This window comes from Dipodomys merriami, unplaced genomic scaffold (assembly GCF_024711535.1).
Source record: "Dipodomys merriami isolate MVZ:Mamm:240054 unplaced genomic scaffold, mDipMer1.0.p SCAF_9, whole genome shotgun sequence".
In the NCBI taxonomy this organism is placed as follows: Eukaryota; Metazoa; Chordata; class Mammalia; order Rodentia; family Heteromyidae; genus Dipodomys; species Dipodomys merriami.
In genome coordinates, this window is record NW_027206512.1 from 44,016,475 (window position 1) to 44,042,321 (window position 25,847).

At 47.1% G+C, this 25,847-nt stretch overlaps 1 protein-coding gene and 1 long non-coding RNA gene across 4 annotated transcripts in view; one reads left to right on the forward strand and one right to left on the reverse strand.

Annotated features, from left to right (window-relative positions):
* The window catches only part of Klf3 (KLF transcription factor 3), a 31,848-nt gene extending 14,279 nt beyond the window's left edge, over positions 1 to 17,569 (reverse strand). The window contains exons 1-2 of one of the 3 annotated variants that reach the window (XM_070012858.1): positions 17,273 to 17,569; positions 3,431 to 3,528 (exon numbers count right to left, since the gene is read on the reverse strand). In XM_070012858.1, the coding sequence (XP_069868959.1) occupies positions 3,431 to 3,487 (57 nt within the window). In that variant the 5' untranslated portion in view covers positions 3,488 to 3,528; positions 17,273 to 17,569. Of the gene's footprint in view, positions 1 to 3,430; positions 3,529 to 7,755; positions 7,966 to 17,272 lie in introns of those variants that run through there. The other 2 variants (XM_070012860.1, XM_070012859.1) reach the window with 2 other exon arrangements.
* A 2,646-nt stretch (positions 17,570 to 20,215) lies between these two features.
* The window catches only part of LOC138820891 (uncharacterized), a 74,694-nt gene continuing 69,062 nt past the window's right edge, over positions 20,216 to 25,847 (forward strand). Inside the window, exons 1-2 of the long non-coding RNA XR_011370013.1 lie at positions 20,216 to 20,296; positions 22,673 to 22,739. This is a non-coding gene — a long non-coding RNA (uncharacterized lncRNA). The remainder of the gene's footprint in view (positions 20,297 to 22,672; positions 22,740 to 25,847) is intronic.

A 25,847-nucleotide genomic window follows, 5' to 3' on the forward strand; every position in this document is an offset into this window, starting at 1 on the left:
GAGGCAAGAGTTGATGAAGAGTCTTCTCTAGTCATGGATGGAACAGACAATGTCCCCTCATGCTCTGGAACAAAGCACAGGCTGGGCCCTGGTGGCTCACGTCTGTAATCCTAGCTACCGAGGTGGCTGAGATCTGAGGTTCTAGGTTCAAAGTAGCTCCGGGCAGGAAAGTCCATGAGACTCTTTTCTCTGGGTAACTACCAAAAAGTCAGAGATGGAGCTGTGGCTCAAAGTGGTAGAGTGCTAGTCTCGAGCATAAAGTTCTGGGACAGCATTCAGATTCCGTTCTGGGACAGCATTCAGATTCCAAGTTCAAGCACCAGAACTGACAAAATAAAAGCACAGTGTCCAAGACAGGACACTAGTAAGGGTTTACCTGCCCTACCATGGGAATTTTATTTAGGAAACTTCATTCTTTCTGTTGTGAGTATATATGAGATGTACATCTTTCCCTGCCCCCCCCCCCCAGTAGGTGCTTCTCATTGGAATGGGGGTGGTGAGGGAGGAGATAGCAGAGGTGCTCAGTAAACCCTCAATGAATGCCTCACAAGTTCTCAACATGGCTGCACTCTGGAGCAGGCTAGAAATATATCTTCTACATCTTGAAAAGTAATGAGGAAAAAGACTAGAGATTTGGGTAATTTCTAAGACGTATAAACTATCATACTAAAGAAAGAATTTCCATAGTTTCTCATTACCTTAGGAAGGATTTTGGAGACGGTACCAAAACAAGACGCCGCTTAAGTGGGTGGGGTGACTAACATGGGAAGTCTCTACTTGACTACTCATTAAAAGGAAAAAAAAAAAAGGAGCTACAAAGAACTGGGACTCTAGAATCCTCAGACCCATGGGGCCCCAGGAACAGGAAGTCAGTGCCTGGCCCCTCCCAGCAAACAAAAACACCTGGCCCTGAGAAACCCTGAGAAGCTGTTAGGGGTTTCCAGAGGAAATGACTATTTTAAGTATTTCTCTTTCACAGGTCCTTTAGATAACAAGATCCACAAAAAAATAAAAACAGGTTTTTCTCCCCAAAACCAATCTTCTATACATAGGAACAGAAAGGACATTTTCTAAAATCCTGGAGGATTTTTGGGTTGTTTTACAATTTGTTTTCTGACATCCTAAATCCAATCCTTTTATATTTTCAGGCTTTTTTAAGAACAGGTAAAACCACTTTACATACATGCCATTTCATATTTTATAACCTTATGGCAGGAAGTCTCAGGGAGGGTGGGAAGGATGCACAGCCAGGCTCCGGGGCACAGACCTGGCGGGAGAGTTTTCTCTCATCCCTCAGGGTTTGACAGAGTGAAGTATGAAGGCTTATATTTTAGTAATGGATAAATGGCATTTCCTCACTTTCTCCAAGCTATGACAAAATACAAACTAAGAAGACTATCTGCTGGGCTCTCTCCTTTTAAAAAGTGGGTGGGGAAAAGCTGTCATCAGTATATTTATGTGTGGGATTAAAAAAAAAATCTCATATGGCTGGGTGTGGTGGTACAAGCCTGTAATCCCAGCTATGCAGGAAGCAGACATAGGGGGATCACTGTCCCAGACCATGGGCAAAAAAAGTAACTACAGCAAAAAGAGATGCGGATGTGGCCCAAGTGATAAATAAAACACAAGCTTAAGGCTCTGAGTTCACACCCCAGCTTTTTGTGCCCTCAGAACAGTCAGAGTGACATTGAAAAGAGCAATATATTAGATTCAACATACTTTGCCTATGAATAAGGAAGACAAAATTTGAAGACTTAAGACTGAAAACCAAAACTCTGTAATTTTTTTAAAAAGTAAAAAAAAAAATAACAATTACAATTCCCTATTCCTCAAATGTTTCAGTTAACTAAGGTTTCACTGAGCTAAGAGAAAAATGGCGTTCCCTCAAAGGGGCTGGCATTAACTTTTGGTGAAATTATCCAATCAAATTTGGTAAGCGTCATCGAAGGGAGAGAGGGAGCAAAGAAATCATGGACCTCAACAACTCTTCTCCGTCATTTTAATTTCATGTATCACTCCAACGAACAACATTACAAGTTTAGGTTACTTCCAGTTCCTCTTACTTCCCATTCTTTGCAGCTAAGTGCATTTCTGTGCACTTAATTATTTCATACCAATTTAGTAATGGGGATCTGCATTTTAGCTTGAAATTAGGCTCTTGAGCTCTCTCTTCATGCTTGATTAAATGCACTGGAAGCAGAGCGCAGAGTGAAATGCGTCATCCATGGCTCTGCACCCTTCATAAAATTCATTGTATTCTCTGGTACTGAAAACCTATTCACATTTCAAAGATGTAATTGGGGATTTAAAACAAACAAACAAACAAACATAAAAACAAAAAAAAAAACCTTCATTTTCCTCCAAGATGATCAGGCAATAGCTGGGAAGAAAGGGGTGGAAGAATGACATCTTGGGGTTGACATGAGAAGGAAATCTAGTTTTTTGATTAATATGCCTCGCTATGCTACTCTCAAATGCAGATATACGCTTTATCCAGTGATCCTGCCATAATAATGTACGTGTTACTTGCTGAAAGACAACTCTGATTTAACCTTTCCTTACAGACACACTGGTCGGAACTTCACGGGCTCAGCCACATCTACAGCGACTCAGTCCAATGGCCTCTGAGTGACCCCCCCAAGTCTTTTTTTGGCAAGAACCTCTGCAGCCAAAGTGTATGGATGACCTAAGTTTGCAAATGTGTCATCCCTAACCTTCAGATCCAAAGCCCAGGCCCAGTCATTCCCCTGGTGAGTGTTTTCCAGTTCCATGGAAGAAAGATGCAAGAGAAAACAGGGCTTGTTGTTATTTGGTATTATAAGCCAGATGCCCTCACATCCTCACCCAGCCTGCTTGGAGGCCAGACACTTCTTTGACACTAGTGCTTCCTCCGGGCACTGGTGTTGGGCCCACACAAACACCTGGGTCATTACGAGGTCCTTGGTGGCCCAACTGCACCTAGAAGCCCAGCTCAGGGGGGCTCAGCTTAGCACCGAGGTTGTTGAAAAGGAAAATGAGCATGGCACCTTCCAACTCCAGGCAAAAGGAGACTGTCAGCACAGCCAAGTTCTGTCATTCCTTGGCTTCTCCTACTTTACTCACAACCCCTGGTAGATGTTAACAGTTTTGAAGCAAATCCCTTTACTCAGGCCCAGACAAAAAGCAAAAAAGAAGAAAAAGAACAAATGGATGGAAGTATTCTGCACATCTACTTCAGTCATGGCCAACCAGAGTTCCCTGCTGATTGTGTCTTGGGGGTGTGGGAAAGCCTGGGTTCCATTGGTCAAGGGACAATGCAGTTGCTGGGAGGGTAGATACACAAGCATTCGTTTATTACCTGGACTTCAAAAAAGTCAAATAACAAGGAACTTCAGAGCCCAACACAACACACAATGTTGTCACTAAAGGGTTTCAATTCTGGAGGACTTACCACCGAGACGGGGTCCAAGGCCTCCTGCTTGACAGGGACTGGATCAAACATGAGCATTCTTTTCGGTAAGCCTTCTAGGGTGCTCTGGTGGTTGTGGCCTAGAAAACAAAACAAGGTGTCCATCTAAGTCCTGAGGCCACATGAGGTATGAATTAGCAAACACGAATATCCTGTCCTTTCCCATCTCCTCCCCTGCCCCCAGAATGTCCAGAACTGTTTCCCTTACCTACAAAAGATGCCAGATTATAGAATTAAAACCAGGCACCTTGGTCAGGGTCTTGAGAACCAACTGATTTTCTAAACCCCAATACATAAACCCTGATATTTCTGGTACAGTGTGTACAGTCCAGCCCCTTGTGGCCAGAGAGCTTGCTCAAAATTGTGGTACAACTCGATAGAAGCAGCATTATACCTGGTGGTTAAACGCCCTGCGTTTCCCCTTACATTCATCATGGAGAAACTAGGGAGACATGGATGACAAGCAAAAAGAAAACACAGAAGCCACCATATCATTAACACCCCCTTTTTTTCAGTATACTCATTTCCCTTAATGTCTTTCAATTAGAATTCCACACCAAAGTCGCCATGCCAAGGTGTGAAGAGATCGGTTTAACATCTCCCTGTTTATTGTACACACAGCTTGGTCCCAAATTTTCACCATTGCAAACAGCAAAGATCTGTGTGCTTGTAGCCTCCTGCATTTCCTTCATAACGGAGGTTGTGTGTGTATGTGCGCGCATGTGTGGCGTGGGGGCACTGGGGCTGGGGCTATTTTACTTAAAGCCGGTGCTTTTGAGCCACAGTTTCATTTTCACCTATTTACCCGGCTAACTAGAGATAAAAGTCTCACAGACTTTCCTGCCTGGGCTGGCTTTAAACTGCCATCCTTAGATCTCAGCCTCCTGAGAAGCTAGGATTATAGGAATGAACCACCAACACACCGCTCCTTCCTTAATTTTTAAGGTAAACTTTCTGAAGACTTCTTGGGTGAGAGGCATATACACACATATATATGTATGTATGCATGTGTATATGTACATACATATGTACATACACACACGGTAGTGGTGGTGCGGGAGACACATTAACCTTACTCTACCACTGAGCCACACCCCGGCTTTTCCAACAGATTTTGGTCTCAAAATGGTCATTTTAAATTTAACTGAGGTTGAATTCTTTTCACCTTAATTTACATTTATGACTTTAAGAAATGCTTATTCTTGAAGCGCCCCTCCACTAGCACTTTTTATATGATTATTAGCTTGTTTTCACAGCTCTTAGAAAATTACTCTAGTAGATGGGCGGAGTCCTCCCCCTTGGTGGACTCTCACACCAGTTCATTTCCAATGAACAGCAAGTCAACTGCCGCTCCTCAGGGCATGTATTCAACAAGGTTCAGATCTTCAGCAACTGGCTTCAGATACTTTGCAATTTGGTTAAAAGAGTTTTGGCCTGAGGCAAAGTCTTTATCAACCAGGCTCTGTAGAGTGCTGTAACTTCTAGACTGAGCTCTACCTAATGAAGCTGAAGTCCCTACTCCTAATTGTTTCTGGTATTCCAGTACTAAAACCCCTCCCCCCACAGCTTCCAGATACAAATCTTCCGGGGTATGTTCTCTATGTCTTATGCTAAAGTACCTTCAGGAAGTATTCTGAGTACCATGTGGTTCCTGAGAATTTCATCCACAACTCAACGTGAAGCCCCTGACTTCAAAAATCACACTTCTACTATATAGCAGGTCGCATTATAATCTGCAAGCACAATACCAGGCTGCTCAAATCCATGGTGTTGTATCCAACACAGTGAAAAATGGATGATTTCAGAAGGAAGGATGAAAACCCTTTTGTATCTCGGGATTACTAAGCACTCCCAGCCTAGCAGCTGCACTGACAGCCTTGGCTAGAGGGACTGAGTCCCAGATTGGTGTGGGACAATCAACAAGAAAGGTAAGAGTTCCTGCTTACTGTAAACAAGAGTTGGGAGATTTGGTCAGATAACCTTCCAGCCAGAGACCTACACAGACCAGCGAGACCGCAGCCTCCCACCAACACTTCCTACTCCTACAAACTGAATTTGCTCCGACAGATTTGTGATAACCACTCAAGTTATCTTGATGTGAATCTTTCTAAATAAAAGCACACTCATTCTCTAGTGAACAAGGCTTGAACCTTGGTCTTAAGACTTTCTAGACTGTAACCAACTGGCCATGGGCCACACAGATGCCTCTACCTTACCTGCTTCTGAAGGTTTTATGATTAAATCAGATATTAAAAGCAAAACCAGCTGGGCTTCAATGGCTCATGCCTGTAATCCTAACTACTCAGGAGGCTGAGATCTGAGGATCATGGTTCAAAACCAGCTCCAGGAAGGAAAGTCTGCGAGACTTATCTCCAACTAACCATCCAAGAACTGGAAGTAGAGCTGTGGCTAAAATGGTAGACAAATTTTGAGCAGAAAAGCTTAGGGACAAGGTCCAGGTCCTGAATTCAAGTCCTAGGACTGGCACACAAGAAAAGAAAAAAAAGAAAAAAGGAAAAAGAAAGAAAGAAAGAAGGAAGGAAGGAAAGAAAGAAAGAAAGAAAAGAGGTTGGGGGAATGAAAGGTAGAAAGGATCTCAATATTCAGGAAGAGAACCAAACACAAACATTAATCATGTTTTATTTAGCTTCAAAAATCATCTATGTCCTAACATATCAAAGACTTGTTACTGTTCATGGGTTCTGGAATCAGAGAATGAGAACAGTATCTGTAATAGCAAAATGCCTTTCACAGAACTGAAAAATAGCCCTAAGTTCCGGAAGAATGAAGGTCCATAAACTTGATGGCTTTTGTTACCAGAGAGCAGCGCAAACCCTGGGAATATTTATCGTAATTTAAAAAGAATTTTAAACCACAAATGCTGTAGAAATCAATTACACAACTCTGGCAAGCAATCAGTAGAACCAGTAGGTGGCGCACTAAAACAGATTATTAGCGATGAAGACACAGACCTTAGATCCCAGTTTATCTCAAGAGTTTTAAAAAACCAGTATCTGTTTCAGCCAGGCTGAGGAATTCTGTTGGCCACTTTTGTGCGATATCACAGAGATGAAGAGGCCTCAAGGGGGTTCTATTTTTTTCGTACTATTTTCCAATCATAAATATATTTACACTTTAGCTCTATATAGCTTAGAAACATTCTAGAGCTAACCTATCTCAGTATAACAAAAAAGCATTTAAAACGAGATAGAAGGGGGGAAAAGGCAAAAACAACTTCTGAGTTACTGAGGTGCTTAATAAAAATATAAGAATATCACCACTGCCAGAATTGCTTCTTATACCTGTACTAACTATGTTCTTTCCCTGGGATAGCCCATGAAACTTGCTTTTTCTCCAATAAAGAAATGGATGTCTCTTACATCCCTCCCCCACCTCCACTTCTGACTTTAGGTGTCAAAGTAAGGGTCAGATTTCTGTGAAAATGCAAAACAGTGTGATTATACATTAAAAGCATGGAGAGTCATATACATGACTTCCAGGAAAGTTCTGCTTCTGAGTTCTATCCAGCTGTCTGTGAGGCCCAACAGCACAGCTGTTTCAGAGGGAAAGGGGACCAATGAGCTGCTGCGGAGTCAAAGAAGGGGTGGGAGGGGAAAAAGAGAAAGACAGAGTGGGGGCAGAGTCCCCCTCCTTTTGGTTAAAGCAGGGCTAGCCTAGCCTGACAGGTCTCCCTTCATGTCCTAACTCTTGATTCTAAAAAGGTCCTGGCATTATCTTCGCCCAACTCAGCCTGACCCCTATGGCTCCCAATTATCTGCATCCCTCAAAGCAAACCTTTGTTTCCTAGCAGACCCGGGCCAGGTGTACAGAGAACAGCACCATTAAGCCAGCGCTTTTCCCCTCTCCCAAGTGTTTCCCTTCCCTTACCCTTTTCTCCCCAAACAACGTGTGTGTGTGTGTGTGTGTGTGTGTGTGTGTGTGTGTGTGTGTGTGTGTGTGTGTGTGTGTGTGTGTGTGTGTGTGTGTGTGTGTGTGTGTGTGTGTGTGTGTGTGTGTGTGTGTGTGTGTGTTTCTTGGCCAGAAGTAGGGTCCAGGCAGGCAAGCAACCTCCCTGTAGCTAAACTTCCTTCTGAAAAACCTTCCTTCTTCATTACCCACTTCTTTCCACAAGCTCTTCAAAAGCTCCCCATAGGCCAAGCATTATTTAATACCATTTTCCCTGGCAAGGCGCATGAGGGGACAGGCCACTCATGTGAGCCGGCATCTGTCTTAGAGCTAGATGGTTTTATTCAAGAGAGCTTGGTGCGTGCCCCTACATGGATGTGCCACACCACCCGTTCACCTACCTTAAGTCTTCTTTTCGTTGGCTTTGAAAGGAAAAAAAAAACAAAACTTCCACAGAATATTTCCTAATCTTTGCCCCTCATAAATTCAGATGACTTTGCACTCATGAGTTTTGTAAAATGGTAGAAGATACTTATTTTGTTTCATCTGAAAATCTAATGAGCCAGTGAGCAAGTGCTCTGCCCTCTCCTGTCCCGGGTGAACAAGCCACCCAATTTTACTTTCCTGCCTCCACCCATCTGCTCCACCCCATGGAGAGTTGCCAGGGCGAGTCCAACTTGTCCAAACAGGACATGGCTTCAGATAAGATTCTGCCCACACCCTGTACTGCGGAAAGACCAAGTGAAGCAATTGATTCTGCATGTAAATAGTAAGGACAGGTGCAAAGGTAACCACCAAGCCACCCCCTCCCCCCTCCCCTGCCCCACATTTCCAGACTGGGGGTGCCCAGCAGAACAAGAGTGGGGAAACTCAAAGCCGCAGTGTGCTGGACTTAACTCAAGTTCAAGGGCATGTAGGGAGTGAGTGACCATCCACAACCTCCTCCTTCAAAGAAATGTTTAGCAAACTCAGTCATTTCCCCAACCAAGATCACACACTTGTTTTCCTCTCTTTATGTCCAGTGACAATTTTGTTGTTTTCATTTTAAGGGCAGGCAACCCAAGAGAAATTGGGGAAAAAAAAATACCCACAATGTTTAATCCGGCTGTGTACACGGATCACCAGGCCTTGCCTAAGCCGTCCCTCCCAGGGAACAGGGAGGCGTTATATAATCAAATCCAGAAAGGCTGCAGGGAAGGCCACGTGGCCTCTCATCCCCTCTCCTTTCCTGGGGTGCCCTCCCTATCACTGGAGACCCACCCCACTCCACCCCGCAGGGCCTCCGCCCAGGGGGCCCCACCCTGCAGGCCGTGGGAGGCTGGGCGGGAGTGACCCGGCTGAAGCAGCAGCCATTCCTGGAAATTCCAGCCTAAGCAAGGATGGCTAGAACCTTCCAAATATCCAGAAGAAAGCCATCAGGGTGGCAGTGAGCCATTCCCTCCTCCCCTCTGCTCCCGAGGAGTCCCTCCCCACTCCCCCCAAGGCTGATTCTGGAGATCTCTGGACCTTTAAATGCAAAGCCTAGGCTGGTAACACTGCCCTCTCCCTTCAAAAGTAAACAAGGCAGAAACAGAAAAGCATCTGTAACCAGGCGAAAGCCCAGGGCCACAGCCTCAGTCCTTCTCTTCCTCCTCTTCCTCCTCCTCCTCCTCTTCAGTGTTCCTGCCTCTTAAAGGCAGCCCCTCTTTAGCCCCTCCCCACCTCCAGTTTGCCTTATTTTCTGCTTTTTCACCATGGCAACCTAAGGTCAGCGGTGAGGCCTTCCTCATCCCTTTTCTTTCCACTTCTACCATTGCCACCCGGGCCTCCAGCCTGTGTCCTGGGGAGCTTTCCTTGCGTTTTCTGGCTGCCCACTCCATGCCCTTGGACCCTCCAAAGCAGCCTGATCCCCTTTGGCTCTTTCCTCCCTCAAGCTCACACAGCATCAAGGGGACCTGAAGGTTTGGGATGGATTCAGGTGTCTGTGCCCCCTTTCTAACCAGCCATGCCCAGCTAACCCCTTTCTAACCAGCCAAGCGCCCCTTGTGCTGGCCGCCCTGCCTCCCGCTTTCCAGCCCGCGCCTTTGTTCATTTTTGGCCCAGATGCTGGGCAACCAGTGTGGAATGCCCCCCCTTCCGGCTTATCTAAATCCTCCTAACTCTTCAAAGACCAGCTCAAGGCCCTGCCCACCCCAGCCAGGGCGCCAGCTGATTGCTCCCTGGGAGATCCTAGGCCACCTCTGCTCACCTAGATGCTGAGCCTGCTTTAGTTCCCCAAAGGGAGTATATCTCTTTATCACCACCAGTAGTGGGATCTTCGAGGCCAGACAGGCACCCCCTTCCCCCCCCCAAAAAAAAGGAGAAGAGGGAAACATTTTTGAAAATCAGACCTAAGGACCTCAGAGACCTAGCCTCCAAAAAGCACACACAGAGAATTCTACTGCCATCTCTCCCTCTGATGGCACTGTGAAGTGCCCTAGGCAAGCAGTGGGGGGTGCAATGCAGGGTCCCCCCTCCTTCCAGGAAGCCTAGGGAGCAAAACTTTCTGAAAGGAGTGACTGCCTCGGACTTTCACCTTGCCTGCCTAGGTCCTCCAGGTCACCGTCCTCACAGAATTAATATCCACGGTTACTACCCACCACTTGGTGGGAGGGGGACACAGAGGATGGATGCCTAGCACACACAGGCAGGTCCTGGATTCAATCCCCAGCACCTCAAGTAGTGACGATGATATACAAGACAAGAGGAAAAAAGGGGAAGAAGGAAGAGACAACGGCCAGGGGAAAAAGACGGGGTGGAGACGGCAGGCTTTTTAAAAGGCCACTTCTGTACAGCAGTGCTAGCTAGGGACTAAGTGAGGTCACACTTCCTGCTGGTCAGCTCCACCTTCTTGACTGGTGAGCACAAGTTCTGTTCTGCTCGAGGATTGTCACTGAAGGCCTGTGACACTGGGCACTGCCTTCTCATTGGACTGAAACAAACTGCCATGATCAAACAGCTGCTACGCAGAAGAGCCAGGATTTGAACCCATGTCATTGTCCGACGAGAACTAAACATTATACCCACATATCACTAGTGGGAGGGAGAGTCCAGTCCCAGACTGGTCCCGGGGGAATATGGACCACAGGCATGCAGTTACAGTAGCCAACAGCAGCGGTTTTTAACCCCTCTCCTCTCAACTGGCTCCCTCCTGTCTACTCCCTTTTCAAGCATGCTTGGATTTCAGATCAAAACCCACATTCTGCAGGCCCCAGATGAGGCTATTCTTCCTTGCCAATGCACCTGCAAATGGTCCATAAAACTGCTCAGAAAAAATTGGCAGCTTGATCGAAGTAAATACGGAAATCCTCCTAATAACTCTATAAAGGTGGCAGGGTCAGGTCCTTGTCCCCATTTTAGAAATGAGGAAATGGAGGAACAGAGGTGAAATGACTCGCCTGAATGTGCATTGTTGCTTGGAGCTGTAGCCAAGAACAGAAGTGGTCCTGCTGCAGACCAGTGATGTTTCTGTCCTCCTTCTGAGCCCGTGAGGTGGGACCTGCTTTTCTGTGCCAATGCTCCATCCTGGGGTCACCCCAGGCACAGAGGGTGTGGTATGCACACTCCCTTATGCTAAGCAGGGCCCTGGGGTGGGTCCATTGGACAATTAAAGATTTCAAAATGCCTGTTCAGGTTAGATCACTACAGACCTACTCCATCCTGTGGCATAACTCCGAATAACGATTGCACATAATTTGAGATTAGTTCTAATGAGTAGGTTCTCAATAAATAGTTGGGAGATGAATAAATAAACGGATGTCAAATGACACCTCTCCTATTGCTAGGATAAAATACAGGGTCAGAAGAGCCCTGGGATGATTGGATGGCAAGAGTCTCACAAGAAAAATTGGTCCAGAGGCCAGCAAAGCTAGACTGAGAAACTACCTTCAATTCAGTGAGAAACTTTGCAAGAGTTCTTTTGTTCAGAGAACTAAGCAGAAGAGGAACTTCATCTTACTAATCCAAGGAGTTTTGGGGTATAAAGCTAAACTTTGGGAGGTTAAGGAGGCAGATAAAGGAGTAAACTGCAGTGATTACACTCCGAGAACAGGAGTTCTTTGAAAGAATGGCACACAGGCCAACGGAGAAAAGCCTCTACTTGATTCCCAGGTTGGAAAACTCTGACCTTAACCCCTCCTCACTCCATCTCTTCTCTCTAGATTTGGCCAAATCGCACTGATCTGGGTTGAGACCAGCTGTGGGTCATCCTTGCCTGGCAGGGTCCCCAAACCTTTCACAAATTGGCAATCTCCCTGAGAATGTCCCAGGCTAAGTTAGGCTGTTAAAAAAGCTCCTTTGGAAAGGGGCACCCTATTCCTGGAGATCAAGGATACCAGAATGCTTGGGCTCAAGTGCCATGGAACTTGCTTCATTCTTAATAATTAGCTGGGGTAGTGATCATGATTCAGCCCATCCACACAATGGAGTGAGTTTCCACAAACATCCAGGAGTCAGTTTAGCTAAAGAAAGAACTTTACTATATACTAACACTCAGACCAAGGGATAACTACAAAACATAAAAATCATTTCTTCCTTGTGCCATCCAAGATGGTGACATTCCAGAACCAATGAGAGGCTGGCCAGGTCAAGGGTAGACATACCCTGGAGAAAGCATTTCTAGTTCCGCTTCAGAAACTATCTACAGTGGTGTCTCTTTTATTACTGCTAAACTTTAAGGGGAGTTTGGGGTGGGGGCCCAGGGCTACCTCCTTTAGACAAAGCTCTCCCTTATCAGGCAGACTCTGTCTGGTTTCCTGTCTCTGGGCCTGGCTGACTACTAAAGATTGGGGGGTGGGGGGTTTGGTGTCTGCACCCAAGGAAGAGACAGGACAAGCTTGAAAACATAGAAAACCATCCTCATCACAATTCTTTCCCAAGTTACTTCAACAGGCATCTAAACCAGAAGAGTGTGTATTAGCAAATCAGGTATCAGTTGTTTTAAGACTTTAGGTTGTTTGTTTTAATAAAGCTAGAACCAATGACAAATGAGGCCTGTATGAAAGCTTAAACTTCCAGGATAATTCCTAGTATTGAAAGCTTAAACTTCCAGGATAATTCCTAGTATTGAAAGGCCAAAGTTGCTTATGTTTATTTTTTCTTCAATGCAACTGGATATAAAAACAGCAAGAAATGTTGTCTACAAAAGCTGCCATTTACAGCAAAAGAGTATATTGAGAAATATTAGGAAGGTAAAAAATCCAAAGAGAAGATGGAGACAATGCAATTAACTTAGGAATAATGACTTACATGGTCCAGAGATAAAACTTTTATTCTCATTTTTAAAGAATTGCAGTAACCATCAGTATAATTTCCCTCAACTATTTAAAAGCTCGAGAAGTTTCTTTGATATATTAATCAGTTATATTAACCAGCTCTCTCTCTCCCATCTCCACTGAAATGGGAAAGCCACATGATTCTGTCTACCAAATCTAGTTGGATCACCAACTTTGGAACTAAATCCAAAAACCTGCTTCTATTTGGGTTACTTATGAGTTTCAGGGTAAAGGCTCCTTGCTCTACTAGTTAGCTTAACATTTCATGTTGCTTTTCCCAAGGAGGAAAGAAACATTTCTTGCTGAAACATTCTGGAGACTTGTGTGTGTGTATATGCGCGCGGGCTCACGCACGCATACACACACGCCAGCAGTAGAGCTTGAACTCAGGACCTGGGCACTGTTGCTTGCTTTTTCACCCAAGACTGCACTCTTATCACTTGAGCCACAGCTCTACTTCCAGCTCTTTGTTGGTGGAGATAAGAGCATCATGGACTTTTCTGCTTGGGCTGATTTTGAACCATGATCCTCGGATCTCAAACCTGAGTTGCATTATTGACGAGAGCCACTGGTGCCTGATTACTTCCATCATTTTTCAAGAAAAGTTTATCAGTAGCCAACTATTTGATTCTACTCACTTTAACAAATTTTATGCCTTCATTTTATATATAAAGCAAAAATGTGGATGAAATCTTCCCAACTAAATCCCTGTCTATCCATATTTGAGAGTTCAGAATCCAATGTCTCAGCAAATGTTTGAATTCCATCAGGGGACATTGTAGACCATTCTTTAAATTTTACAGAAAATCCTAAAGGTGGGCTGGGAAGGTGGCTCAGTGGTAGAGCGCTTGCCTTGCATGCATGAGGCCCTGGGTTCGATTCCTCAGCACCACATAAGCAAACAGGAAAAAGCCGGAAGTGGTGCTGTGGCTCAACTAGTAGAGTGCTAGCCTTGAACTGAAGAGCTGAGGGACAGCGCCCAGGCCCAGAGTTCAGGCCCCACGACCGGACCCCCCCCAAAAAAAATCTAAAGTAAGTTTTAAAAAGATAATTCCCTCCCCCCTTAAAATTTTTTTTGCCAACCATTTTCTTAAAATTCAGTTTCTGAAGAATCAAGAGAAAAATAAGGCTACTGTATGTTTTAAAGTTAACCCATCAAAGGGACATTTTAAAAATTGGGACATGACAAGTTTGCCATTGAAAGTGTTTTTCTTCTATTTTCAAAATATAAACTTAAAAACACCCTATCATTAAATGAATCTTATTACCTGTTCTCCTTTTCCTTAAGCTTTTTATTCTTAAAATTCTTATACACACACACACACACACACACACACACACACACACACGTATGTTTGCCTAAATAATTTGCCTAAAGATTTCTTCCCAACATTAATTTCTTCAACCCAGATCATCAAGCTGTGTAGACATCCCCCTCCCCAGCCCCCCTGCATCCCAGCATGCCTTGGGCAGCCAGTATGGAAGTGGACAGAATGGTCACATCTTTCTGTAGGATGTTAATCCTGATCCAAAATTGACAGCTTCAGGGCAAAATGCCTATCTGAAACACCTTACCCACCTTCACATGAGGACTTCAAACACAAACAAAAAGCAAACTCCTTCAGTTTTCTTTGCCACTAGACACAACATAAATTCCTTAAAATCCACAATCAAAATGTTGAAAAAAGAAAAAAGGTAAAGGGTATTGATTTGCCCATCTAAACTCAGGAGCAAAGGCTGTATGTAAAAAGGTTAACTGACTTCTCATTATGACATAACACAAGCATCTTAGGCAATTGCTCAGTGTAGAGACAAGATAACTCCCTGGGTGGGGATCCAGAGTAGAGGGGCAGGGACTGTGGCCTGGTCCAGGCTACTGATCTACCAGAAAACAGCCTGAAACAGGAAAGAGCACACATATGCCACTTGGAATGTATGACGCAAACCCCAGCCTTGAAACAAAGAACAGGAAACAGCTCTGCTGGCTGTGCTGGAGAGAAAGCACAGAGAAACATTTAGCCGGCCCTCCCTGACCCTATATTCATGAGCAGCTGGAGTTTTTTAAGACAACAACAGGGGGGTGGAGGTGTTTGTTCTATGGGTGTGAATAATAACACCAGCTTTATGCAGAGGACCTGCCCTATTTACAAATAAGAGCTGCCACATACAGTAAACATGGTAAGTGCACGTGTGATTTTTATCATATTCAGGCTGCAGAGACCCTTCAAATTAACACCAGCCTTTCTGGTTTCTTTTGTTCCTTTCTGTTCTATCCCAACAGCGAGTACCCAACCCTGACCAAATGCTAGGTTAGGGTAATGATTACCATTCAGTTTCAATGCATCATGAAGAAAATCAGGATAAAGCACTGCCGTTAAGACTTCAGCTTACAACCGAGTTACCCCACATAACTTAAACTGGACCAATTTGAAGCTTGCCATAGTCACGGTTTACAGAGCTAAAAATCCAAGGCAGGCATCGAGTGAGCAGAAATCTTTGGGCTTTTTTCAAATGCAAGGCAGACGCACTGGCAGAAGCCTCTGTAGGTACACACACCCACAGAAACTCACCTACCTCTTCAGAAGGGGATTCTGTCCCTGGCACACTGAGCCCCGAAATCTTAGTCTGTAGAGTGTCAGGTTTTAATAGATATCTATTTTTTTCTTTAGTTATTTTTAAGGTAGTAAAGGTTCATTTGCAGTACCAGTCAAGTTATTTCTCTTTATTTTGTTAGAATGGTTTAATGCAGACTTTTCATGATCAGAGGTATAAAGATTGGTGTGGAAACAGAACTAAAGGTTAAAAAAAAAGCATCAGCAGTGCCCATAGCAACAAGATTGAGTTTTAATTTAGAAACTTTGTAGTCAGGAAAATAGCTTTCTCTAAAGCTAAGGTGTTTATACCTGACAAGGCTTTGTGGTCTAAGCAGCTACTTTTTCTTTGTTATTCTCACACTTGGATTGGTGCAAGCCAAAATATTCTTTACACTAAGTCCTTTTCTACGGAACTCAACCAACAGCACATTAGGCTGTTTTCTTCTAACAGCAGCAAACCTCACTAACTAGAAACTGGAAAATTAGTTCCTCCAGAGAGAATAAATTAATCAAACATTCTATTTCAAGTTTCTATTAGCAGCCTAAGGTCAACTAACATACCTCACGTTTCAATCCAAGAAAATCACTCGAGGACTTTTTTTTTAAGCAATACTACAAGCTTGCAAAATGTTAAGATTTTTTTACTTCCCCCAGGGTGGGACACATTATCATCCAGATGGAATTCTCTTACACAAATGCTCCTCAAATTCATACAGAAAACTCGAATGAACAACTAACCTATGCCCCCACTTGATTTTGCTGAATAACAAAGTACTAAATCTAAATGAACTCCGATTCCCACTTCATACTTTTGCCCTCATACACCAGACTCTTGTGAGAGTATAATCTGCATATTTAAAGTATCTTGGGTAATGTTAGTGGAAATTTTTTAAGAAAAGAAAAAGTTCAGTGATTTGGTGCAAAATGTTTATTTTAGCTTAATACAAGATGAGCAATTTCTAATTTCCTTTGAACCTGACTTGTTTTGAGTAAGTCTCATTCACATTGCCCATCCAGGAAAATTCAAAGCAGCCAGGACTTTCTCCCTGCTATCTGCCAAGGACTCAGCCAGGACAGATCTAGGTGGTCTTATCCTTCCCATCAGCAAGATGTACCCCGTTCCTCTGAACTTGTAGGTAGAGCCCCAGGTTTCCGATCCTGCGACCCACCAGCCCTCCAAACCCTCCCAAGCTCCAGTCCCTAACCGCCGCAGGCAGTCATTCGCCCCCGGCGCTCCCTGCCACCAGCCACGCTGTAATCCTGGCTCCAGGCACTGCGGCAGGTTCTCCGCTAGCCCCCGGGAGGGCTCGGCAAACCCTCCTGGTTCTCCCTACACACACTCCTGCCCGGCGCCCGGAGGAGCCAGGCGCCCGGACAGCTCCCGACCTCCAGGATCCAGGGCGAGCGAGATGCTCCTCCGAGTCCCGGGGGCCCCAAGTTTCTTCCCCGAGGGCCCGGGAGCTTGTTCCAAGTTTGCAGGGCTGGGCGCGCGCTGGGGGGCGGCGAGGGGCGCAGGCGGAGGGCGGAGAGGGGAGGACGCGGGAGCGGGGTGGGGGTGAAGGGGGGCTGGGGGGGAGAGGGAGGAGCGGGAGCGCGCGGCCTCGGCGCTACCTTTCCCCATACAACGCGGCCGCACGCGGAGGGCGCGGAGCTTTCCGGGGGCTCGGGAGGGAATCACGAGCCCGCGGGCGGGCGGAGGGAGGGAGGGGGACCACACAGGTGAGCCCCCGCCCGCCCCGCACCCCGGGATCCTCACCGTGTCTTCCCCACCATCTCGTACTTCGGGCCGCGAACCCGGGTGTGTTGAGGAGGGTCTTCCCTCCCCCTCGCCTTCCTCCGCCCCCCCCCGACCCCCGGCTGCAAGGAGCCGCTGCACTTTTCCCAAGCCCCGCAGGCGCCCCCGCGGCGCTCCGACCCCATTCCCCCGGCGCCTCTTCTTCACGGGTGGGAAAACGAAGCCTGGCCAAGGGTCAGGGGGAGGGGGGCGCCAAAGCCAGGGCGAGGAGGAAAGGTGCGGGCGGGGGGAGTCTTACTTTGCAACGCGCGGCGCCGAGCGCTGCCCACGGGAAAGGAAGGCCGGGTCTCGGCCGCCGTGAGCCCCCCGGAGGCGGCGATGTCAGCGCTCCAGCGCGGGTGGCGGTGGCGGCCGCGGGGGACGGGGGACGGGCGCGCGTGCGGCGCGGCGCGGTGCGCTCCGGCTCGGGCCCCGGCTCCGCGCGGCTCCGCGCCTGGCTCGCCTCTGGCTCCTGGCACCAACTCCGGGCAGTCACATGACGCCGGCGCCGCTCGCTCTGCGCGAGCCTCCCGGGGCTGGCGGGGTAAGTAGAGGCTGGGACCCGGGGTGGGAGGGTCAGGGAGGGGAGAGGGAGCCGCCGCGGCCGCCCGGGCTGGGCGGGTCCCCACCCACTTGGGTGGAGGCAGCCGCCCGAGGGGTCGGCCGAGTCACTCGCGCAAACACGCACCCCGCCCTGCGCCCTTCCCCCGCCGCCCCCGCCTCCCGCGCCGCCTCCGCCCCGCCCCGCCCCGTCACCCGGGGACAGCCCGACAGTCGCTCATTATTCCCCCGAGCCGGGCGCCGCCCCGCCGGCCCAACCTGTCCCGCGAGGCGCGGCGCGGCGCGGCCAGCCGCGGGGCCGGGCGTGCTCCGTGCGCCCCCCCCCCTCACCCGGGCCCTCCGCCCAGGCGGCCCCGCGCCCCGCCCGGAGCCCGCGCCCCGCCCCGCCGGGTCCCCGCCCGCGCGCCGCCGCCCGAGCCCAGGGGAAGGAAGGGCGGCGCTGCCCGCCACGGGCGTCGCTCGTTCGCGGCCCCTGCTGCGGAGCGTCCAAAACACACAGCCGCGGCTGGGGCTGGGAGGCGGGGGTGGGGGTGGGGGGACCGGGGGCAGCTCGGGCCATCAATCACTCGCCGGGGCGGGAAGGGCGGCCCTTGGGCGCGGTGGGCAGGGCCCGGCCCAGCAGCCGCGGCGAGGCCCCTCCTCGGTCCAGCGCACCGCTCCCGGAGGGGAACACACACACACACACACACACACACACACACACACACACACACACACACACACACACACACACACACACACACACACACACACACACACACACACACACACACACACACCCGATCGGCGGCCGGTGGTGGCGGAGCCGACGTGCCGGGGCCGGGTGGGGCGCGGAGCGCGCAGCGCGCGTGGGGGCCAGGCCAGCCCGCTCCCCGCGGCGCGCTTTCTTTGTGCCCTGGGGTCCCCCTGAACCTGTCCCCCTGCCGGAGGACGGTCTGGTGGCCCATCGCCTTCGGGGACTTTTCTTAGAAAGCCAGGAGACACCCCCCCTCCACACACACACATACACACCCGCGCCCCAGCACGCTACTCCCACGGGCCGGAAAACTTGTTAAACTTGGGTCAGATCCACTCTCCCCCCCCCCCCCCAGCCAGGGCGCAGGCTGGCCGAGGCCTGGCCGGGCGACCTTCCCTTTTGCACGTGGCTGCTGGGGGGACGGAGCGCGGGCAAGCTCGGTGGCCTTGCACTCACCACCACCACCGGCGACCAATGCGGTGGAAACGCATGTCCTGTCCACACCAGGCCCCTGGGAGGACCGGGTGTATGGAGCTTGGTGCCTGAGTGCAATGCCTTTTGAGATCCTTTTTTAAAAACAGCATTAATGTAATAAGGAATGCAATAAAAAAAAGAACAAAGGACAAATTGGTTCAATTGTTTAAGTTCTGTGTAATGTTTAAAAAAAAAACAAAACTGCCCGGCTTCGGTCTGTAGCTTGTTATTGCTTCAAGATGTTTTAAAGCCTCTTTAAGTTCACCATCCTCACTTTGATGCTTTACCCGGGCACAGCGGAGTGATCCAGATAATTCCTAGCCCCTTCATGTAGCTTCACGGTATTATACAATTAGTTACCCAGTAACCTCAAGCGGTGAAATTGCACGCAGTGTAAATAACACACACACATACACACGCATACACGTGCGCGTGCGCACAAAACCACATGGCGGACACCCAGAGTTGAGGCGGGTTCATGTCCTTTGCCTGCTGCCTGCCCCATATGACTGATCTTTGAAATGTGAAGTGGTGAAGGTCTTGGGCAGTTTTTTTTTTTAAATAAAGGAATAAAAGAAATGATGCAAAGGAGGGAAAAGTTGGATTTGTGTCCATGGCTAATTTCCAGTTTATTGAACAGTAATCACTGAAGATCTGCATGGATAACTTCAGGTGTGTATCTGCTGAGAAACCAGTTTAGTGATGACGGATGGAAGGAATCGTTTGCGTGGTAATGCTGGAGTATAGTAGGTGCTCAAAAATTATAGGTTTCTCACCAAGGACATGGGATGGTGTAATCTTGAAGCTTATAACCATGGGACTTTTTTGGGGGGGATGTGGTTGTATCATGTTTGCATGTGGGATACAGACCCAAAGAAGAAGACAAAAGTAAGTCTTTTGGAGTGAAGTGTGATGTAGGATTTTAAGAAAAGAAGGGTTTGATGGGGAGAGAGAAGAGAGCCCTTCTAGCAGGTTAACTTATGAGCAGACCATGTTCAATGCCTGGTGGTAGGTAGCTGGAGGGAAATGAATACAAATGCGTGTGTGCAGTACACTGGCTCAGTGAGAGCCAGTGGCAAACCAGACCCCCTGAAGTCAACCTTGATGGCTCCTGCTCCTTCTCAGGACACTGTCAAAGAGGCTGGGATAAATGTCCCACTGGCCACACCTTAGCCACTAGCCTAACCCATCCTGTGGCCACAGTGGTTTTGCATCATCTTGCTTAGCTTCGTCCAAGAGTGGGAAAGCCATGAGAGCAAGGGCTTTTTCTAAACTGCAGCCTTCCACATGAAGGTCCCTTCAATGACTTAACTTCCTTTAGGATGAAGTTCAGTCAGTCCCGTAACATGAAATCTCTCCACCTTAGCCTTTGGTGTGTCAGCTTTCCCCTGGCTGACAGCAGGCTGGTCTGGTTTAGGTTCCAGTGTCTGTCTGGCTGATGGTCAAGTAAGGATGCCCCTTCACATTCTCTGAAGAGCTACTGTTGGTCCCACCCTTCTGCTTGGAAAGTAGGTATGTGACCTGCTTCTGGCCCTGGGGATGTGAGGGGAAGTGTGCTTGTGGTTTGTGGGAGATATTTTTCTTCCTCATTACAGGAAACTCACAAGACTCCTTTGAAAGATGTGATGTGAGGACAGTGATGCTTGGCTTCAGCAAGCCTTCTTGTAATCATGAGGAGAAAGCCAAGGCTCTGGATTTCCATGTTGATGGTTCTGATCTCTCCATTTTAGTTCTCAGTTCAAATATGACCTCTCTATTATGACTACTGAAGATATCTCCTCCATTCATTGCCTATTCGTTGTCCTGTTTTGCTTTCTTTTTTATTTTTGAAACCTGTCATTAACTAAAATTGCCTTGCTCAATTTTTAAAAAATGTATGTATTACCATTTTATCCTTTTTGGGATGTGAACTCCTTAACAGCAGGGCCCTTCTCATTCACTCTGCTTTTCTAAGCTGAGCCGGAAGATGTTCCGTGCGTGTTCATGGATTCATGGGTGACACTGAGTGGCCACGAGACCAAGTACCATGTTGACATTGATAAGATCAGGGGCACTCAGCACTACAGTCCCTCACTCCCTCTTCTGTGCCATCACGGACAATTATTCTAATGCAGAAGTCGATGTCCTTGGACTTTTCTCTCCCAGAGTATCAGTCAGAGCTTTTCTTTCTCCAGAAAAAGGCTCTTCTAGTTTGATGATGGCTGAAGGTTCAAAGGCATGAAAATACCACGTGATTATGAGCAGCTACAGCTGTGTGCGTTTTAAAGTAAAGCTGGAAGTGCACCAAGGGTTCTCCTTGTCTAAAGCATCACAAAAGAAAGGGAGATTCTGGCATCTCTTCAAGTTCTTATATCATCCATCTGTCTATCTGTTCAGTTTAGAATTGCCAGGAAATACCAAGGTTGAATTGGATGACCAAGAGTTCTGATGAAGACTTAGACTTGGTGTAAATTCCCTACCCTGCCCTATCCCGGAGCTCCAGCATGTCCAGTACAGGGTGGATCGTTGTCCTGGGTGGTGTTTGACTGGATCGTGCAGCCCAAGGACAATGGCACAAAGATAGTTGAAATCTTAGAGTCTTAGGTAAGGCAGAAGGAGGTTTTGCAGAGAGGAACTGATCAGGTGGACACTGCAAGTAGCTGACAGGACGGGTGGATTGGGAATGACATGATGAATGCTATAGAAGGCTTGGGGGTAAGTTTTCAGAGAGGGGAACCTTTGAGTTTGACATCTAGGGGTGAAGCAGTCCTCAGGCCCAGAGGTTGCTTATAGAGGTGAAAGATTGGGGGTGGGGGGTAGTGGAGAGGATCTTGAAGACAAAGAAGAGAGATGTAGCCTGGGGGATCCAATATGGTTCCATTTGAATCCTGAAACAACTCGGAACTGTGGCCAGAAGGAAGGAAGAGGTAAGATTTAGGCTGTCCAGGACACTGGGAGTTTTACTGTAGTTAAATTCCTGATCATTCAAACTAAAAATAATCCTTTATATTCAGCTGTTGGTTCTTTTTCTTGTAAAATGCATATAGTTTTATCTTTCACTTTTTATTGCACACGTGGTATTGTACATACATCATTGAGAGCTTAAGCCTGCTTTGGGGAACATCAGAGATCAGAAAACATCGTGCTTAATATTGTTTCAAAGGAAAATGATGTGTAATTTCCAAATCGATTGCTTAGACATGTAAAGATTTAGATGCAGCTCATGGCTGAGGTGGGAGTTGGCTGTTTGTTACTGTTCTTTGTTACTGTTCCCATGTTCTACAGACTCTAGTTATTGTAGTTGAGCTTCCACTGGTTCCCATGTTGGCAGCTTAGTCTGCACTGAGCTGATGTTACAAGCTAGTGGGATCTCTGAACATAGGGACCCAGGGGTCTTTAGGTCTTTGGGGTATGTGCCCTCAGAGGGGGTACATCAGTTTTCTTGAAGCCTGAGTTCTCACAAGACCAAGGTGTTGTAGAAGATTCACGTCCCCTCTGACTTTCAAGATCATTTTGCTTTATTCATCATTATATATATAATACAACATATAGTGAGTAAAAAAAATTTAAGGGACAATCATATAGGAGTTAGCACCATGCGATGGGCTGGGTAAAATACAAAGAAAAGAAAATACAAGGAGGAGGGACCACATTTGGGGATGTGCAGAGGTGGCGTGTGATCTTAGGATGTGTGGATCTTCTGGTCTGTGCCTCTTGTGAAGCCATCCCGATTAACGATGAAAGCCCTACCCTGATGACCTCCCCGAATGGTTACCCCCTTCCCGAAGGTCCTGCCTCCAAACTCCCTCGTGGGATTAAGCTTCCAGCCTCTTCACACCTCACAATGGAGATTAGCTTCCGGGGACCCCCCCCTCAACCTCATCCACAGCTTTGATCTGTGTCTTCCAGGAGCTTCCAGTCTTGAAAAGTGACATCCTACCAGGCCAGATAATCCCCAGAAGTCTTCACAGAGGAGGTGAGATCTGTGTTACAACTTTATTGCCAAAGGAAGAAGGGGCTACAGGTTCCATTAGGGGGCCTGAAAGAGCCGAATGGAACATGGGCTCTGTAGGTGTGGTGTGAGGTAGACAGGCCCATGGAGGCCATGCAGGAAATTGGAAGTTAACCTTGGTTAACCCTGGTTTTTCAACAGATGGACTTCATGCTATGCTACCATGTTTTTAAAAAATGGCATCAAATGAACATTAAAGTCTTACCAGTACAAAGCAAGAAGTAGCAACTGTGGTTCATACAGAAGCTCCATGACTTCTTATGGGGTTCCATCTTGTTAAGTCCATCAGATGTAGAAAACACCATAAGCTGAAGGTGCAAGTGAGCATAGCTAAGCACCAAGCATTGTAGCTTAGCAACATAGTCGCCATGGGGGACAGAAGGGTCACCCTTAGAATCAGAGACAAGGCTGACCAGGAGTTGCCCAGCATGGCTAGCGTATGTCACCAGCTCAGAGAAGATCAGATTGAAACTCTCAAGTTTCTACCAATTGAACATCACTTTTTTTTTTTTTTTGGTCCAGTCGTGCAGCCTGAACTCTGGGCCTGGGCACTGTCCCTCAGCTCTTCAGCTCAAGGTTAGCACTCTACCACTGGAGCCACAGCACCACTTTGGCTTTTTCTGCTTATGTGGTGCTGAGGAATTGAACCCAGGGCCTCATGCATGCAGGGCAAGCGCTCTACCACTGAGCCACCTTCCCAGCCTCTTGAGTGTCACCTTTATAGCATTAAAAAGTTAAAAAAAAAAAAAAAGATTAAGACAACCCATCATAGGTTGTACCCTGTATATGTATATGTTTGTTTCAAGTAGCAGTGAGTTGACAGGCCTTCTGGTACTTGGCTGTAAAGTCAGGACTTAACCCTTGTTCCTTCAACTACTATCCTAGTCAGTCCACATGTATAGTACTTGGTTTTCATCCACAGATCAGCAAAATCTCCAAGCAGCACAGGGTTGGCCTTATGAATAGTGAGGTCATGATCAATTTTAGAACTAAAAAGATTGGCTGTTGAGAAGGTTATGACGGTGATAATAATGCTTTATTAAAGTGGCACATGTGAGGGTGATACTTTTTCTTTGCTTTCAATATATTTCTGTGTGTTTTCTTTAATGAATATGGTTTCCTTTAGAAACAACTGGAATGTATGTTTTAGAAAGCAGCTAGAAGCTGGGCACCAGTGGCTCATGCCTGTAATCCTAGCTGCTCTGGATTCTGAGATCTGAGGATTGCAGGTGGAAGCAGCCTGGGCAGAACAGTCCATGAGAATCTTATCTCCAGTTAACCACTCAAAAACTGGAAGTGGTGCTGTGGTTTAAAGTGGTAGCTCGTTCTGAGTGAGTACCAAGGCCCTGAGTTCAAGCCTCATGACTGACCAAAAAAAAAAAAAAATGTAGCTTAGCGTAACTGAGTGTGTTTCACACAGTTGTTTCACAGCAAGTGTCATTATTGCCAAAAGAAAAAGAAAACTATAAGCAAGCAAGCAAGCAAGAATTGCATGATGAAATGCAATATCTCATGCACAATTTGGCATCACCCTGGACTCAGATATTGCCTTCTACGTGATCATTTGTATGAGGGATGAACAGGAGGAGACTGGGAGAGGTGCAGTCCCTGGGAGGAGACAGACATCTCTTTTTATTGATTATTTGGCCCTTGCCTTCCCTTCCTCTCCTCTTCCCTTCCTCCTTTATTCTCTCTCCCTCTCTCCCTCTCACCCCCTCTTTCTCTTTCTCTCTCCCTCTTTCTTTCCCTTCCTCCCCCCACTCTCTTTCCCTTGGTCTGAGGCCAGCACTCAGTATCTGACACTTTTGCTCATTGGTTGACATTCTACCAACTGAGCCACATCTCCAACCTCTCTTTGGCTTTTTAATAGCCACTTGGGTATTGGATCTGTGCAGCTTCTCAACACTAGAATTCTTCCTCAAAAACAATATCTTTTTACTTGAAAACCTCTACAAAGAGAAAACACTGAAAACCAGAGGAAACCAGAAAACTAGACTAAATAGAGCCCAAGTTCCTTTTTCTCAAGATGGAGACACGCACTTCCTGGAACACAAGGCTCACTCCTCCTCCTCTCCGAGGTCCTTGGCTGGAGTCTGTTGAGTCGCAGCCTGGCAGGAAAGCCAGCTGTTGAGGGCAAGAGTATGAGGGAGCTTACCTGCAGCCCTCCCCAAACATTAAGATTGTGTCTGGCAAGTCAGCCTAGCTGGAAGGCTGCTCGCTTCCCTTCTGGATATATGTGTTTGTTGTTGTTCTTAAGTTTTTCTGGGTAACTATAAGCAACAGGTCTTGTCAGTTCCTCTTGAGATGGTCTACTACTCCCCACCCTTATTTCTCACCTCCCAGCATCCTGTTTACTCCCTGACTTTGTGCCCCCTACACCCAGATACCAGTCCTCTCAGCCAAGCTTTTCTTCTCTCCCTCAACTCATTCTAACTTGTTTTTATTATGTGTGCTCATGCCAAACAAGGCCTGCAACTGTTCAGGTTTTAATTTATCGAATTATGCTTTCTTCTTCTTAAATACATTTAAAATAGGTTTAGGTAAATGTTCCAGTGTTTTGTCTTTCTTTTTCCTTGAAGATAATAGAGAAGGATAAAAAGGAAATATGTTAAGAAGGAAGTAAGAGCTGTTACCGTTTCCTCCCTTCCCCATTGAGAGATTGGTGCCAGCTGTAGATCCAATCATTGATGGGTGATTGGATTATGAAGACTCTGACCTAATCCATGGATTCATCTACTGATAGCAAACTTGGATGGCATCATTGGAAGGTGATGGAGGAAACAGGTCACTGGGGGCTTATCCTGGGGTTTATTTCGTGTCCCAGTCCTATCTTTGCTCTCTGCTTCCTGGCTGCCACGAGGTAAGCAGCCTGCTCCATCACATCCTTTCTTCCATGTTATTCCACTTGCCAAAGCAATGGGACCAAGCATGGGCTGAAACCTCAGAAACAGTGATTCAAACAAAGGCTTTCCTCCTTTTAAGTTGCTTTTTCTTAGGTGTTTGTTACAATGATGAGACACTAATGAACATAAGGGGAAATCTGAACATTGTCCAGGAGATTTTTAGTAGCCT